General features: G+C 54.7%; 1 protein-coding gene across 26 annotated transcripts in view; it reads right to left on the bottom strand.

The window, feature by feature from the left end:
- The window catches only part of Phldb1 (pleckstrin homology like domain family B member 1), a 48,348-nt gene extending 33,587 nt beyond the window's left edge, over positions 1–14,761 (bottom strand). For 4 of the 26 annotated variants that reach the window (XM_087212482.1, XM_021237873.2, XM_021237874.2 and 1 more), the window contains exons 1-3: positions 8,334–8,414; positions 7,550–7,673; positions 6,486–6,656 (exon numbers count right to left, since the gene is read on the bottom strand). In XM_087212482.1, coding sequence (XP_087068608.1) covers positions 6,486–6,656; positions 7,550–7,673; positions 8,334–8,393 — 355 coding nt within the window. In that variant the 5' untranslated portion in view covers positions 8,394–8,414. Of the gene's footprint in view, positions 1–1,911; positions 2,070–6,485; positions 6,657–7,549; positions 7,674–8,333; positions 8,415–11,656; positions 12,383–13,619; positions 13,711–14,539 lie in introns of those variants that run through there. The other 22 variants (XM_021237878.2, XM_087212471.1, XM_087212472.1 and 19 more) reach the window with 18 other exon arrangements.
- Between the last annotated feature and the right edge of the window lie 1,564 nt (positions 14,762–16,325).

Here is a 16,325-nt window from a genome sequence, read left to right as displayed (position 1 = left end):
TCTGGTGGTACAGGGAGTAACCACTATCCTCTTTCTTTCCTTCTGGTAAAGCACCCTCTGTGTGCTCCCTGGTCTCCCTGGAAATCTAGCCAATCCGAGGCCACTGGGCTCAGCTTCACCCAAGCACATTCCCAGGCAGGAGTCACAAGCCCAGTCCTGCCTGGAGAGTGAGTGCATGGAAGGGGGAGGGTGAGTGGGAGCCAGAAAACATAGCCAGGGGCTCAGGAGTGTGCACAGAGGCAGGTGTGTCCACAGGCGCCTAGCCCTGGCTGGCAGAATTCCGCTTCTTGCCCATGCCAGGCGCTGGAGGGAGCCTGCTAAGCTGGGACAGGCCAAAGCCCCCAAGCTACCACCTACCCCTCCAATCTGTCCACACCACTGGCCCCAGCCTTCTGTCTTTCCAATCTGGTGCCATTTGGTGCCCCAAGCTTCATGCCATTCTGAGTTAAGACTGGCAGGGAAGTCTACATTCCTCGACGCTGAGACACTTTAGCTCAGGCAGACCGCAAGGGCATGGGGCATCCCAGGCCACGTGGGTACTCTGGTAGGCCCCCTACTGAGAAGCTCAGGAGCCTACTCCTAGGACCTCGGGCAATGCCACTGGGTGGAGGTTAGGGCTAGCAGGCTGAGAAGCCCATCCCAATAACCATAGTGGTGCTGCCAAGCCACCAATCAGAGGAGCTGATCTCAGAGTAATCATAACTAGAATAAATAATAGTCAACCACACCGTCCACCTAATTACAACCACAGCTGTTTCAGGAAGAGCACTGCCAGGCCCCTGTCCTTCCTTTCAGCCATTTAACAACCTAATTAATGATGAGTTTGCAAGGTCTAGACAGACCCACTCAACCCAGGTTGAGAGGGGAGTGGGTGGAGCTGGGGGGTGGGGAATCTGACCTCACAGACCAGGCTGGAAAAGAGGTGGGGGTCTGATGGAATCCATCCAGCAGTGCCAGACCCACCTACGGAGGTTCTGGGCATCTAGGACCCTCCACCCTGGCCTCTATAGCCATGGGGGTCCCTGCCCCCATCCCTCTCCCACACAGGGGGTGTGGCCATGCCGCCTGTCAGCTATAAATAGTGATGCCAGGCAGCGGAGCAGGAGCTGTATTAATAGAGCGGGCAGGAGAGCAGCAGGACCGAGAGCAGCCCAGCTCCTGCCCAAATTAACTTTCTATTTGAATTCAGGGGCCCCAGGCACAGCCCCAGCTCTGGCCCCTAACACCCACAAGGACCGGCAAGCACGTTTCTGGAAGGAAGCCCCCTCTCTGCCCCCTCCGGCTTCACATCCTTAAGGGCCAAAGCTCTCCGGAACCACAACCCAGAATCCATCCGGCCAAAATCATGGTCTCTGGCCCCCATGCCCAGAGGGGCTCAGGGTCCAGCCCCGCGCAGGTAGGTGGAGGAACTGCACAACTGGAGAGAAAAAGCTGGGCAGAGGGCGGATCCTATCTCTGCGCGCTGTGGAGGGGAAATATCACACACAGACTCACGCAGAAACACGCACGGACTCAAAGACAGAGGTCCTCACACCTTCGCAGAGGGCAGTCCCTGCCTGCTGGCCACATAACCAGAATGGACTGGCCAGAGGGAGGCTGGACAGGATGGGAGGGTCTTCGCCCTTCCCATCACAGAGCCCTCTTGGCCGTAACACAGGCTCCCCTCATCCCAACCAAACCCTCAACCCCTCAGGGGGCAGGTCTTCAGGGGGACTGCCCGGCGCTGGGAAACACGCGGTCGGCACCACTGAGAAGTGTCTCCAAGCCCAGGCCCCCACGCGGAAATATTCAGGGCGCACCACTCTCGAGTCTCACGGCCTTGGGCTCCCAGGAAGGGACCAAGGTCCCCATCCCCCTCCCTCGCGCCCACCCTCCCCAGGTCGCGCCGGCTGCCTGAGGCTGAGGACTCACCGCCGACCCCGGACCTCCGGAGCGCTCGCGCCCGCCAGCGCGGGCCCAGCAGGTCCGCTGCCCGCCCTGGGCCTTTGAGGGGGCGGGCCGACCTCCCGCGCCGCCGGCTCCGGCCTGAGCGAGGAGCCAAGCAGCCAGCAGCCGCCAGTGCCCGGGGAGGGGCGGGCCGGCCACCGGCGGCGGGGGAAGGGAGCCAGGAGGGAGGGACAAAGGCGAGGAGGAGGGGAAGAGGAAGTGATGGAGGAGACGAGTGTGGAGCGGGATGGAGAGGGCGGGGCGGACGTGAGGATGCCGCTCCAGGAGCAGGAGGAAAAGTGGGACAGGGCGGACAGAGGTTTGAGGGAGGGGCCACTGGAACAAGTAGTAAGAGGTAAATACAGAGACCCGGCCGTGGTGGAGCTCGCCTATGATCCCAGCACTCGGGAGGCTGAGGAAGGAAGATCGCCTCGAGTTCGAGGCCAGCCTGGGCTACATATTGAGTTCTTAGCCCTGTATCGAAAAAGAAAAGAAAGAAAAGAAAGACAAAGAAAAGAAGGTAGGGGACAAAGAGCCAGGAGGCGCTTCTTTGGGGGGGGGGGGCTGGGTCTTGTTACCTAGCTCAGGCTGGCCTCGAACTCACTATGTAGCACAGGTTGGCCTCGAACTCGAGGCAATCCTGCCTCAGCGCCCCCCCCCCCCAGCCTCAAGCTGGGAATACCGGCGTGCACCACCACGACACCCAGCTGTGCTTCTAGCATAGGTCTCACCCAGAGCCCTCTAGAGTAGGACGATGGTAGAGGTGCCCTTCCTATGTGGGGAATGATGCCACAGAACCTTCAGGGATGCACCACATTCCTTCTCTCAGAGGCACACACCGACACTGCTCACACTGAAGAGTAACAAAAGCACCCTTATTATACACACTGTGTCTCTTACACACACATATTCTCACACACTCATCCCCCAGCTCCAACACTCACTCAGGAACGGCTATCCTTTCTCTCCACCCTTGAAAAGACTGAAATAAAAAATCTCCACAGAGACATAATAAGGGAAATTTTCCACCCTTGCTGAATAGTACACTCCCACCCACTCACACTGCCATACTACACACACATACACACTCACACACACACATGTGCATTCACTCACATATGCCCACAAAACTCATTTCCTTCCAAAGAAAAAGGAAGACCCATATGGGGTCAAACGCAAAATGAGGGGAAGCGTTAAAATTTAAAAAAAAAAAAACCTCCTCAGGAAGAATGATTCATCGGTCTGGAAACTATGACGGCCAGCTGGACAGTCCCAGGCAGCCTGAGTGATCCCGCTAGCGAGAAACGGCAGGAGGCAGACACGAGGGAGTGGGAAGCTGAGCTTTATAGTATTTGAGCTCTTTATCATCTTCTTAGGGTACAGAGTAAGCTTGGAGGCTTTCTTCCCAGTTTATAGGAGTAACTGACAACTGCTGGTAGAAGAGAGGCCCAGTGTCCTAGGTCCCAAAGAGAGGCATCTGGATAACCTAGAAACCATGGCTCCCCAGCTACCCTCCTCCTCTGGCCCCACACAGTCTCCACCCACCACCACCGAGGGGCTTAGGAAGTAAGGGACACTTACAGCCAAGGGCTGGCAGCACATGGCAAGAGTGGATAGGAACTGTCTAGACATCTTGGGGCCCTGAGCTATGTGGCGTTCTGAGGCCTCCCCTACTTAGTTCCCTCCCCAGTCTTTCATGTGGTCTGGCCTGTGGTCCCAGGGTGGGGCAGCCTGGACCCACTGGGCCTTGTTTCCTCGGTCCCATTCTCAGCCCCACCCCTTGCTCTGTAGAGAAGAGGGCAGCATGGGCTGTGCCAAGTGCCTGGGTCCAGGAGTGGAACCAAGGTCCCCCTGGCTCCCTCACATCATGCTCCCATGTTCATAGCTCTAGGCTAAAGGTTGGCATCTGCTTTCTGCCAGCCTCCTCCCTGCCTCGGCTAAAGCACACTCCTGCTGGAAGAGCCTGTCACTGCCATCTCTGCCTGTCATAACTGTGTCTCTCCAAGTTGCCTATGGCTGGGCACAATGCCCAGAATGATGCTTCCATGGCCTGGCCAGCTTTGTTATTCCCAAGATATCCCTCTGTTTTTCAAAGAGGAAGGTCTCATCTACAAGGCTAGATGAGGGCTATAAGACAGAAAAAATGGGGCCAGGGATTTAGCTCAGTGGTGCCACTGCCTGCCTCTCAAGCACAAGGACCCAAGTTGGATCCCCAGAACCCAAAGAAAAGGACAGAAAAACTGATGGTCCTTTTTTTTTTTTTTTTTTTTTTTGTAACACAGGAGATTTAGAGCCTTTGCACTGAATTACATCCCAGACCCCTTTTTTAGTTTTTAATTTTGAAACAGAGTCTTGCTAAGTCATTAGGTTACCCAGGCTTGGCTCAAATTTGTGATCCTTCTCCCTCAGCCTCCAAGAGTACTGGGATTATAGCCATTGCCACCATGCCCACCTAAGTGGTCTTATATACATGACCACAAGTAGGCATAGGTCCAGTGAGTTCCAGTATACACAGAAGGATGTACACATAGACATTTTGGTTCCCTCAGTCCCCCTTTCACCCCCACGAACCACTTGAACATGCTAATCCATAAACACAAGGAAAGACACAAACAAACAGAGATGTACAAGCCCTGCATCCCAAGAATATCTGGAGATGTATAAACATACTCCAGTTATGCAGACACACAGAGATAGCATATGCACCCCTGAGCCACTCAGTTTCCAAGGAAACGCACTCCCAAGAATGTCCGGAGTGGGGCCAGGCAGGGCTGGGCTTGGTGCCTTGCTTTAGAGATGAGACAAGGAAACCCTCAGCTTCTGGAGCCCAGGGGAGGGGGTGGCTAGGGAGAAGAACACCCATTCCTTTGTGCCTCCGCCTACCCCTCCTCTGGCTGCCAAGCTTAGGAAACAGGCGAGGCCAGACTAGAAAGCTGAGGGTGCTGGGAGGCAGAGAGTTTAGGGTCAGAAGAGAGTGGGAGGGTACATATTTGGCAGGGTGGGCTTCTGGCTGGGGAAGGGGGGGTCACTGGGGCCACAGGAAATGCTTAAGAATTCCATGGTGGCCTCAGGCCCTCCCTTTTCTCAAGAGCTAAATGATGTGCTGGGAAGGCCAGACAAGAGAGGGCATTGGTCCCTTCATCCTGCTCACCACACACAGGGCGAGAAGTCTGTCACCCATGGAAGCCATGGGACTGGGGGCTATGGAGTAAAGGCTGGGCCATCTTTAAACTTTGCCCTGCCTCTCCTTTCTGCCCTATTTTCTCACCTGCATGCACCCAAACCCTGGAGTGGATGCATGCTCTCTCTGGGACTAGAGGGGAACTAGATAGCATTATGGCCAAAGCCCCAGTTAGGGATGCTGAAGCCCTGGAGAGGGCTTTCAGAATTTGCTTCCCTGAAACTGGCCGTCCTTGCATGTTCCAATCCCAAAGGCAGGGGGCTCAGGAGTGGGGTTTGGCCAGTTCTTAGATCAGCTGTGAAGAAATGGTGTGTAAAGGTGTCAAGGGATGTGCACAGAAGGATCTTAGGAGACAATGGAGGAAGGGGGGACCTCCAGGCAATGTGAGTCCCCAGAAAACAATGCTCCTGTCAGCCCCTCTGCTGAGAGCCAGGTTCAGCCCAGAACCCACACCCTCATGTTCACCTCACCTCTAACCCCCAACCAAATCTGCTTTTTCTCACTCCCCTAATCAGGCAATTTGCTGTATAAATCGATGCCTAGAACACTGTTTCCAGTATGAGCACACCTGGCCTGTCAAGTGCTACCTGGCCATCCATTGCCTGCCTGGTAACCATAGTGATTAGGGGCCTTACATAGCAGGGCCTCCCTTGCACAACAGAATGGCCTGGTGCTATTGGAAACAGCATGGTTACCATATTCATGACCCAAAAGCCACTGTTAACAATCTTGTAGCAGGAGCAGGCTCCTCTTCAAATTTTGCCTTCATATTCTACTCTTCTCCCATCCCCACAGCAGGTTTTGTCCTCTACAGCTTCTCAAAACAACTCCCTCTTGACATTATGGAACAATATCTGTTTCCTCCCTATTTTTTTTTAAATTCAGTATTGGGGATTGAACTCAGGGAGTACTGAGCTATATCCTCATCCCTTTTTATTTTTTATTTTGAGACAGAGGCTCACCAAGTTGCCCAGGCTGGGTTCAAACTCATGATCTGCTGCCTCAACCTCCAAGGTAGCTGGGATTACACGTGTGTGCCACCCTGTCCTGCCACTGATGCCCTTTTGCTGCTGTTCCATCTGCTCTCCCCCAACAACCACTAACAGCCCTCTGGGCTGGGACCTCTGACAGCAAAAATCCGAACCTTTTCTTTCTCCATGGTGTAGGGAAGCAAGGTGAGGGCAACCAGAAAAGAAAGGCAGGTTGGAAACAAATCTGAATGCTGGAGGGGTTTGAGATGTTGTACATCAAGAGGCAACTGAGTATGGCCATTCAGGCAGTTACCATAGCAACCACTACAGCTGGCTTCCCTCACACCCAGCATTTACAATCTTTGAAACAGAGGCACTTTCCTCAGTTTGAGGGTATCAAAACTTACCCTGAGTGAGCCGGGTTGGCTGCCGAACTGGGAGCCCATCAATAGTACAAGCATTGCCACAAGGGTAGAGGGTGAGGGTACCCCGCAGATTCTCAATGTAGCAGTGCTCTGGAGCCAGGCCTGGACCCTGCAGGGAGATGTCCTTGGCCGCAGAGCCAATCACTGTCCTCCCTAGAGACAGGAAGCAAACTGAGTCAGAGGGGTGCAGGCTGAGGAGGCAGGGAGAGGGCAAGGAGGGACATGATGGAAATACATTTTCACTTCCTAGCTCTATCCACCACTGGCCACCCATATTGGGCCCCCTGAGCCTGGTGAGCCAGTAACTGATAGCTCTGTTCAAGCAGAGAAAACGGCCTCAGAATGCAACAGCCCAGAGGGCACAGGAGCCAGTCTCCCCTGAGGGAGTAGAGAAGTAGGGCTTCTTTTCTACAGTCCTCTCTTAGTCCCCCAAACTGCCCCTCCATATATTCCTTTTCCTCTTCTTGCTATTTCTCCCTCTTTTCTTCTAAATCTCCCTCCCTTCCTTCTGCCACCTGCAACCCATCCCCGCCCAGCCCATTCTCCCTCCCCAGCACTCCAGTGCTGCTTCACCCCAAACCCCTCCTTGGCATAGCCCCTGGGACTGGTATTTGGAGAATGTGGGGAATGTAGTCATCTCCTGGGCAACAGGTGCAGCCAGGAGAGGAGAAGGAGGGCAGAAGCTGAGGGCTGAAGGGGGCCATGCCAGGGCTCCCCTTGGGGTATGGTGTCCCTGCTCCCATTTTTCCATGCTCCCCCAGTCCAGCTTCCTGGGCCAGGCAGCATCTTGGAGTGGGGCTCCCTTTCTTCTGGGCCACACTGGTGGCTCAGAGCAATATGCTCTCCTGTTTCTCTTAGAGCTCTCTTCCTTGTTTCTAAACGGATCTTTAATCCCAGTCACAGGAGCCAGATTATCTACCAAAGAAGGCAGGAAGTCTGGGAGGCAGAAACAAGAGGAACATTGCTTGCAGATGGCGGAAGGGCCCCCAATTCAGTCAGGGGCCTGGCCTCCAGGGGGCCAGTTAGGACATCTTGTCTTTGCTTACCTTCCTCCAGTGGCAGGAGGGTGATGGCAGTGCTGAGCCGCCCGCTGCCCAGGCTCACCAGGTGGGGTTTATCCGTTTGCACTTTAAGCCCCTTGCCTGTTTCAATCAGGTCCAAGGGTCCCTTCTGCAGGTAGTGGGGGTGGAGAATGAGCATCATTAGAGACTTCAGGCCAGCACCTTACCTCCCTGGTCACAGTCACACGGTACGCTCTCCGGACTCAGTTCCTCTCCAAAGAGCTCTGAGGGTGCTGAAGGGTTTCGCACAAAATCTTAGCCAGAGCATTGTCCCACTAAATTGTAATTAGATCTGAATCTAGGCCACTAACTCATCCCACTGGATTTATCTCAAATCTTGGCTCAACTGCCCCTTTTTGTCTAAAACAGAAGCAAAGCAAGAGGGGTGGGGCAGGCAGGGGCACTGGGAAGGCGGAGTGGGCACTGTAGGAGGGCCAGCCCAGCTCTGCAGCCTCATCGGGGGCTATCTGCAGGGCCACTGCTTGCCTCTCCTAAACTAAGCTACCAAGGAGGGTGGAGGAATGGATCAAGGTGATACAGCCCAGAGCCTATCTGTAAACTGCTTTCTGACTTTCAAAGAGGTGTTTCTGGGTGAACCAATTAACCTGATTCAGATAAAGACTGAGCTGTTAATAGGCTTAGGACCTAGGGAAGGGCACAGAGAAACAGAACTGCTGCTCTCATCCCTGAGCTGGAGCCTCAGGTGTATAGAAGGCCTAAGCCCATCCTTATAACCCCTCTCTTGCTCTACAGCCCTGACCCCACTCACCTGCACCATGGCCTGGGTCTTGCATCCAGGGCCTACATGGCTCCTATTGAGAGCATCCATGGTCCTAGGGTTCCAGAACTCCTGGGGACACAGCATAAAGCAGGTGATGGGAGAAGAGCAGGGAGGAAGAAGGAAAGTGGCTCTGTGACAGGGTTCTCAGGACAAGGACAGCACCAGCCACCACCATTCCCAACATGCTCATGCTAAAGGAAAGGTGGGGGCGGCTACAGAGTTGGGGGAGAGGCAATGCCTGGTCTGCAGCCTCCAGCCAGAATGCAGGCACCACAGTTCACCTGTCCTGGCCCTGGCCACTGAAAGCACAGTGCCTGGCCTGTACATCTAGGTTTTCTTGCTCTATGCTACTCAGAACCCAGGTCTCAGAAGCTGAAGATTCCCAGCTATCTGGAGCCTTACCCATGCATGGTGAGAAAACTATCTTAGTAGGAGGAACAAAATCCAGTGTTCAAAACCCAAAGACATGGGTAGCCAGAGGGTGACCAGGTGGGTAGTAGGGCTGAAGCAGGAGTTCCCTTCCTCAACCTTTCCTTCTTTTCTCTCTTTGTCTTTTTTCCCAGGGGTCTTAGTAGGATTTTTTAAAAAGGAGACACAGGGAAAATCCAGCCATTCCTGTCATCTCTGTATATCTCAACTCCTATACCTTCTCTTCCCCAGAAATCAGCTTTACCCCAACACAATCAGCTCCAAATCCCAGTGGTGACTATTGAGAGTGCAAGACTCAGTTCCTACCTGGCTTGGTGCTATTTGGGGAGCTAAGGCCCTTAGAACCAGGGATAAAATAGATTACAGAGCCAGAACCCGAATCCCTCAGCCACCTACCTGCCCCTCTTTCCCTGGCTCATGCTTTTGGTACCTGAGACTGTAAAGAGGATCCTGTGTATACTAACATGTCCCCATATCCCCATCCCTTGGCCACCTTGCAAAGGCGAGAAATTTCTCATTGGCTACTGAAATGTTACTGGGGATGGCTGAGGGCTGGAGAGGTGGACCCAGGAAAAGTCTCCCTTTGCTTTCACAGTTTCAGCCATCTCCCAGATGACTTACAGAGGAAACAGGGGCAAGAGCCAGCATTCCAAAGAGTATCTGGGCCTGGCAGTAGGTCTTCAGCCATGGAGTTACTATATTTACCCTCCCAGCTTCCACCCTTCCTGGCCTGGACCACATAATCTCTGTCACCATTTCCACCCAAGCTAGCGGAAGAGAGGCTGGAACAGTGCCTGGGGCCCACCTCAAGACTGTTTGGGAGGAGGGAAAGCAAAGGCCATTAACCCCACCATGCCCTAAGCTGGCCTGCCACCTCCCCAGGAATCTTGGCCACAGGGAAGAGTTTCCATGGACAGAATGCTGTACTGCTTCCTTAAACTCAGGGAAATCCCTCAGCATTTCCTGAGAGAAGGGAATGGGTTAGGAATAGGAAGTTCATGTAAAAGAGTGGAAAAGAAAAATAAAATAGGTTCAGGGATTTAGCTCAGTGGTGCCGCACCTGCCTCACAAGTGTAAGGTCCTGAGTTCGATCCCCAGTACCATAAAAAAGAAAAGCAAAATAACAAACAACATTGAAAGGAAGGTATTGTCCTTTAGTGGGAAAAGTTTTAGAGTGGGATGAAAAGTCTTAAATTCTACCCTGAGGCTGGGCATGGTGGTGCACACCTGTGATCCAGCACTCAGGAGGGTGAGGCAGGAGGATCACTGTAAATCTGAGGCCAGTCTGGGCTACATGGGGAGTTAAGGACAGCTTGAACTGCCTAGTAAGTCCCTGTCTCAAAAAACCTAAATAAATAAATAAATTCTACCCTGAATTTATTATTCATTAGCTGTAAGATCTTGGGTAAGTTACTTCAGTTCTCTCATTGTTAAGTCAATATTCTATAAAACTAGAATAATAATTTTTGTTTTTCTTTTTGTTTTTTTGGTACCAGGGATCGAACTCCTTGTGTTTGCAAGGCAGGCGGCGGAACCACTAAGTGAAATCCCCGGCCCTAAAATAATAATTTTTAAGAGATTATCTAGATCAGTGCTTGCCTGAGTTGGGGGTGGAATTCAAAGAGACTGTAAATGGGCAGAACATTTTTTTGGAAGGGTGTGTTAGATTCTAAAATTAAATTGTGGTGATGGTTGTTCAGCTCTAAACATACTAAACTCATTGCACACTTGGGTAGATTTTAGGGTATATAAATTAAATCTCAATAAAGCTGTTAGTTTTTTTTTTTTAAAGACTGTCTGGAGACTGAGGTAGCATACTAAATGACACTCCATGAAATGCAAAACTCTGTATAAATGTCAGTTGTTAGTATGACCTGTATAATCTTAAGTAAGGCACTGTGGCTGTCTGGGCCTCGGTTTCTCCATCTGTCACCCCGGAGTGTTTGTCACCATCGCTCTTTGAGGTATTTGGGCGTGTTCATTTATTTACACCAAAGAACTTCAAGTGGAGATAAAGGCTGTAAAGAAACGAGTTTGATGGGGGAATGAGTGATTAGAGGAGAGAAGAGAAAGCTACAAGGAGGTGAAAGGAGAGGGAAAGATAAAGAGAGAGGTGTAGGGAGAAGATAAGAAAAGATGTAGAGATTGGGAGGTTCGAGGCTGTGGCCCCAGCTCGGAAATTTAATCCAGGTGAAGTGGAAAAAGACTACCAGCTTGCCAGGCCTCAGGTCGTGCTGTGGCCGACGAGTCTCGCTGTGGCCCAGGGAGCCGCCACCTGGGGGCGCCTTGTCCTCGGACCCTCAACCCAGGCCTCGGAGGCGCTAGCTGGCCCGCCTCCATTCCACTCAGCCGCAGCCCCCTAACCCGGACTGTAATTACCACCTAGTCTTGCCCGGCCTCCGGGGCCCTTCTGGGAAACCCTATCCCGCTCCGCTGCCAAAAAAAAGGTCCCTGTGGCGCAAGTCCGGCTCCCGCTGACCCTCCCGCACTCGGGTACACGGGACCAAGGTGGCAGAGGTCTAGGTGTTCGGATTTGGCGAGCTGCGGCGAGGGTCCCCGCGTGCAGCGAGGCTGGGAGTCCCGCAGGTGACCCCGTCCGCCCCTCTGGCCTCCTCGCCCAGCCGGGAATGCGCCGGCAGCCGCTCTCCACCGAGCGGGACGCCAGAGTCAACCCTTGGGGGGCTCGGCACCGAATGAAGATGAAGGGAGACTGGGGTGGGGGAAGCACCAGCTCTGGCACCAGCAGTCATTAAAAGAGGTCCCCAGCTCCCAAGGGGGCCCAAGATGAAAGGTCCAAAGCCGACCCCAGAGTAAAAGGCCGGGCTCCCCGCGGTGCCGCTGCTCCGACCAGCCCAAACCCCTACGGGTCACCCAGCCCTCACCTGGGTCCCCGGGGCCCAGCAGAGGCCCCGTCCCGGGCGTCGCATGGCTGTGGCGGGACCTGAGGGGCTGAGCCGAGATCCTCTCGGCCAGCTGTAGCATTCACCTTCCCGGCGCACATCCGCCCTCGAGGAAGGGCCTCCGTTAGAGGAAGGAGTCGGACCGGAAGGAAACTGAGGCTGGCAACACAGCGGGCAGGATGCCCAGGCGGGGCGGGGCAGGACGAAGGTGTCCAAGGGCCAGGGGCGGAGAGAACTTCAGAATGAGAAAAATGAGGCAGAAAAGGGGCGTTCGCGGGGACGAGGAGGGGACACGCAGGGATTTGGAGGGGGAAATGAAGAGGGACGGGGTGGGGGCGGATGAGGAAAAAGGAAAACTGGGGAGGAAGATACCGAAGGCAGAGGATAGGAGAGCCAGAGAACAGGGGCCTCAAATGGAGGGGATGACCGGCAGGGAAGACTGGGAAGCACTGGGAGGTACTGGGGGTTGGGGGGCAGTTGGCGAGGAGCTGGAGTAGTGGGGGAGCAGAGAGGTGGGCAGCAGGGGACAGAGGCGATCGAGCCGGGGAGAGACGTGCGTGTCTTTTATGGGGGCGCTGGAAAAGTGCACCTCTTAGAAGCGAGGCCCCGCGGGATTTCCGCACCGGAGAGGCCCCTCGGCCCGCCCTGGGCCGCGCGGGGGACAAGGCCACAGTGTTGGGCCGCCTCGCCCTCCCGCCCGCCTTCGCCGCGGGACAAGCGGCCTTTCTTTGGCCGGGGAGGGAGAAGGAGACGCTTGTTTGCGCAGCGGGGAAAGGGGGCGGCCCCCCACACGGCGCCGCTCCAGCCGGGCAGCTGCGGGAAATTGGCTGTGTGTAGGGGTGCGCCTGTGAGCTCGTGGGGAGTGTGGTGCAGGCTAGGCGTGGGTGAGGGTGCTGTGCGTGTGACGCGGCGCATGTGTACGTGTGTGCGGCTCGTGGGAGTACGGCGTGGGGTGCCGCGTGGATCCCCGACGCGGTGGGAGCTTGTGCTTGTGTGACAACGGCTGCTAGGTGAGCCCGCCGTCGGATGAGTCAGCCCCCGGGAGCCTCGGGGACCGCTGAGCTAACAGGCCCAGAATGCAGCCCCGCCCCGGCGCCCCGGGTCCGCTGCCTGGCAGTGCGGTCGCGGTCCAAGTCCCCGCTCGCGCCCACCTTGGCGGAAGCGTCCGCGGCGCCTCGGCAACCCGGAGCTCAGCGGCCCCACCCAGCCGCCCGCTGCACTTCCCCATCCCCGGGGAGTCCGATGACTTGTCGCAGCCTCGTCGCGGGGATCTCCGCCAGGCATTCGGATCCAGACCGCGGAGGCGCGGCAGAGGCTGGGAGTCATTCTTCCAAGGTGCCCCGTGCCTGGGCCTTGAAGGAGTGTCTGGGAGGTCCCAGACACGCTTCTCCTCTCCTGAACACCTCCAAACACCCCTCCTGAACTCCTATCCCTCCAAGCTGGACTCCGCATCCCTTCCCTGTCCAACAAGGCTTGCTGGCATGGGGACAAGAACTGAGGCACTCTAAGGGATCCCCTTCCCAGTGGTCCTGCTGTTAGGTGAAAGGGGGCAGTAGTGGACCCTAGAGACAAGACACGCACACACTTGCCACCCGAGACCCCGAGAGTGGCAACCTGGTCGTCGGGGTGCCAGCAGGAGTCTGGATCCCAAAAGGCCCAGCGTCTCTCCGGGGAGAGAGCACGAGGGCCCCCCCTGGCGGTGGCGCTGGCAGCAGCTCGGGAGGGCAAAAGCAAACAGCTCTTGGGAAAGCAGCAATGCTGACTCCCACAAAAGCCCCTTTCGTCTATAGGCACTCACCTGAGAAGTCCCCCTCTTCCCCCACCGGCTTCTTCAGAGCCCTCTAGCCCAGAGCTGACCGCGCCAGGGCCCGGGGACTTCCCCCTGTGCAGTCCCAGCCTTGCAGAGAATGGCAATCTCAGGCGTAGCGGGAGTGGGCGCACTTACCAATCGAGGAGAGGGGGACACTGGTCCCCGCGCCCGGTTTGGCCGCGGCGGCCTCAGGCTCCGAGGGACACTGTTGCTTTTCCCTAGAAGCCTGCGGAGTAGGAGGAGAGCGAGCCCGTCCCGCCTCCCTCCTGCTAGTCCCCGCCCCTACCCCCGTCCTGTCCCGTCCGTCCGTCAGGGCAGCCAGAGAAGACGCCCTTGTGGAGCTGGAGCCCAAGGTCCCCCACCCACCCTTTCCCACAGCAGCACCTCCCCACCCCCTCGCCTGCACAGCGTCCACTTTGTTCATCTGTACAGCTGGGCTGTCCACCACCACACACACCCTCTCCTCCCGCCCTCCCCTTTGGCCTTTGGACTCTCCTAGACCACCCTTCACCCCTAGGCTCTGATGTATTCTCATTCATTCTCTCTTTCTCTCTCCCCCTCCCTTTCCCCTTCCCCTTCCCTCCCTCTCCTCCCCCCAGGTACTGAAACTTCCACTGGTGGCTAGTGAATCTCCTGGTTGCATCCCCTACAATATGCTCTCAACATTTCCTCAGAACATCTGCTGAGGTCTTCCCTGTCGCCCTTTTCCAAGCCCCACAGTGAAGAGCTGTAAATGGGGTTGATAACCTCACATCAGGCTCCACAGATTTTCTTCCTAAGGACCAGTATGAGACAAAGACATGTTGAGGTGTCATGCAAACTAAGCACAGGAAAGTTAGTGGAGTTATCATTTTACCTCCATTAGCTGAACCCCAGTCGACCTGCTGGATTAGATTGGGAGTGGAAAGGCAGGCTAGAGACACACTAGCCTAGAGCATGCTAATAAGGAAGAGGGGCACTGAACACCTAAAAGCAGCCTAGAAACCTGGTCTGGTTGAAGTCATTCTCTATCTCAGCCTCCACCTGGAAATCCAACACTGACAGTGGATCCTTACCTTGCAAAGCCAGCTCTTGCCCCAGGAGACTGGCTGGGAGGCCCCAGGGAGCTGAACTCAGCTAGACCGGACCTCCTCACCTACACTGGAGGGACCCCAGACACTCCTCGCTGAAGGAAGGAGCAGAAAGACTTCAAGTCTGGCCTAAATTCCAGCTGGGCTGGATAGCAAAAGGTAATTTGTCCTCTTTGGGATGGACAAGACCTGTTCTGATTCAGTGGCTTTAGTTTGTGCCCTCTCTTCTAACCCAGGAGGCTGAACTGCCGGAATCTCTGGTCACTCATTGACAGGGCTAGCATTCCTGGGGAGGGGGCATGCCCCAAGCTTGAGCTGACCACAGCCAAGCAGTGACAAGAAATGGGAGGTGGGGGCTGGGGATGTAGCTCACTTAGCAACCATGAGGCCCTGGGTTCAATTCCCAGTACAGGAAGGGGAGGAAGAGGTGTTACTACCTGGTCTAGTTAATGGGAGTGGGACAATCAGGCTCCTGCATACACCATGGGTACCAGAAAACCCTAGCAGTTTTGTGTGTGTGTGTGTGTGTGTGTGTGTGTGTGTTGGGGCAAGCCTCTTAATCTTCCTGTCTGCATACTGTTCGAAGTTCACACAAGTATTTTAACCTCAGGCCAACCTTCATGAGGCAGATCACAACAGTAATTTTCAGTCTATTCTAGTGTGTAAAAAAAGAAAGAAAAGAACCAAAACTGTTGTATCCTATGTGCCAAAACTCAGCATTTGAGAGGCTCAGATTGGGGTACCTCAGAGACTTTTCATTGTTTCACAACCCCCAGCTCCGCTTTACCCCCTTGGTCAGGAGGAATTTCAAGGAATAATCAAGCCGGGTACAGAGACAGCTGATGCTGAGGCAGAGGGTTCAAACAGCACTTAACTGTTGTCACCATCTCCCCACCCAGGGACAAGTTGACCCCATGAAGGTTCTGTGCAATGTGTCCTCTCCTGCTGTGTCAGGTCTCTGTGTTCCCACAGTTAGAACAGAACACTCAGGGGACTAAAGACCTACCACCCCCACCCCTCCACCCTCATCCCACTCCACATCTGGAGCCCATCAAAAAATTCAGTGCTCTCTCACAGTTACGCAAGAGGTCGAGCAGCTGGGAGCTCAGGAAAGGGGGAGGAAGAGAGAAGAAAGCAGAAAACAGCTCTCCAGGCACGCTTCAGACTTTCCGAAATGAAAGCAGGGGGAGGGCAAAGGCTGGGTGTGGAAGGAAGGGTGGATTTTTTCAAGGCCTTCTGCACTTGGCTATAAATGTCAGGAGTGGATTTCCACACTCCTCCCGTCTTTGCTTTGACACATTTCCCACTCTCCCTCTCTCAAATTGTACTCCCTTTAGACCCAGAAAGAGATGGCTTTTGCTCATACCTCCAGCAGTCCCTGTAGATAGCCCCTCCCAGAAAGTTATCCTTTTCTAACCTCTTTGGATCCTGAACTCAAGCATCATTAATGTAGGCGTGGTGGCACCAATGATGCCAAGGAACTCCTCACTGCATCCTACTTGGGAAAAAGCTCAGACTTTGCTTCAGTAGCTGTAAAGCAGAAGCTCTTTTCTCAGCTTGTCTTAAAAAGACTGTGCAATCCACACTTCCACCAAATCTAACACATCTGAGGAGGAAATTTGGGTAGGAAAAACTGGCTACCTCTGTGGCTCAGAACTTTCCTATGAGCTGAAAAGAACAAGCATCCAGGGCTGGGAGTACAGCTTACTGGTAGTGTGCTGTTCAGCATGTGCATGCACTACTCACCATGATAACCACTCAGCCTCTATCC

The sequence above is a fragment of the Heterocephalus glaber genome, unplaced genomic scaffold (assembly GCF_053883595.1).
Source record: "Heterocephalus glaber isolate CG9 unplaced genomic scaffold, H.glaber_assembly_v1.0 deba00001429, whole genome shotgun sequence".
NCBI classification, from domain to species: domain Eukaryota; kingdom Metazoa; phylum Chordata; class Mammalia; order Rodentia; family Bathyergidae; genus Heterocephalus; species Heterocephalus glaber.
Note: the sequence above shows the minus strand (reverse complement) of the source record. Positions and strands in the feature narration are given on the sequence as shown.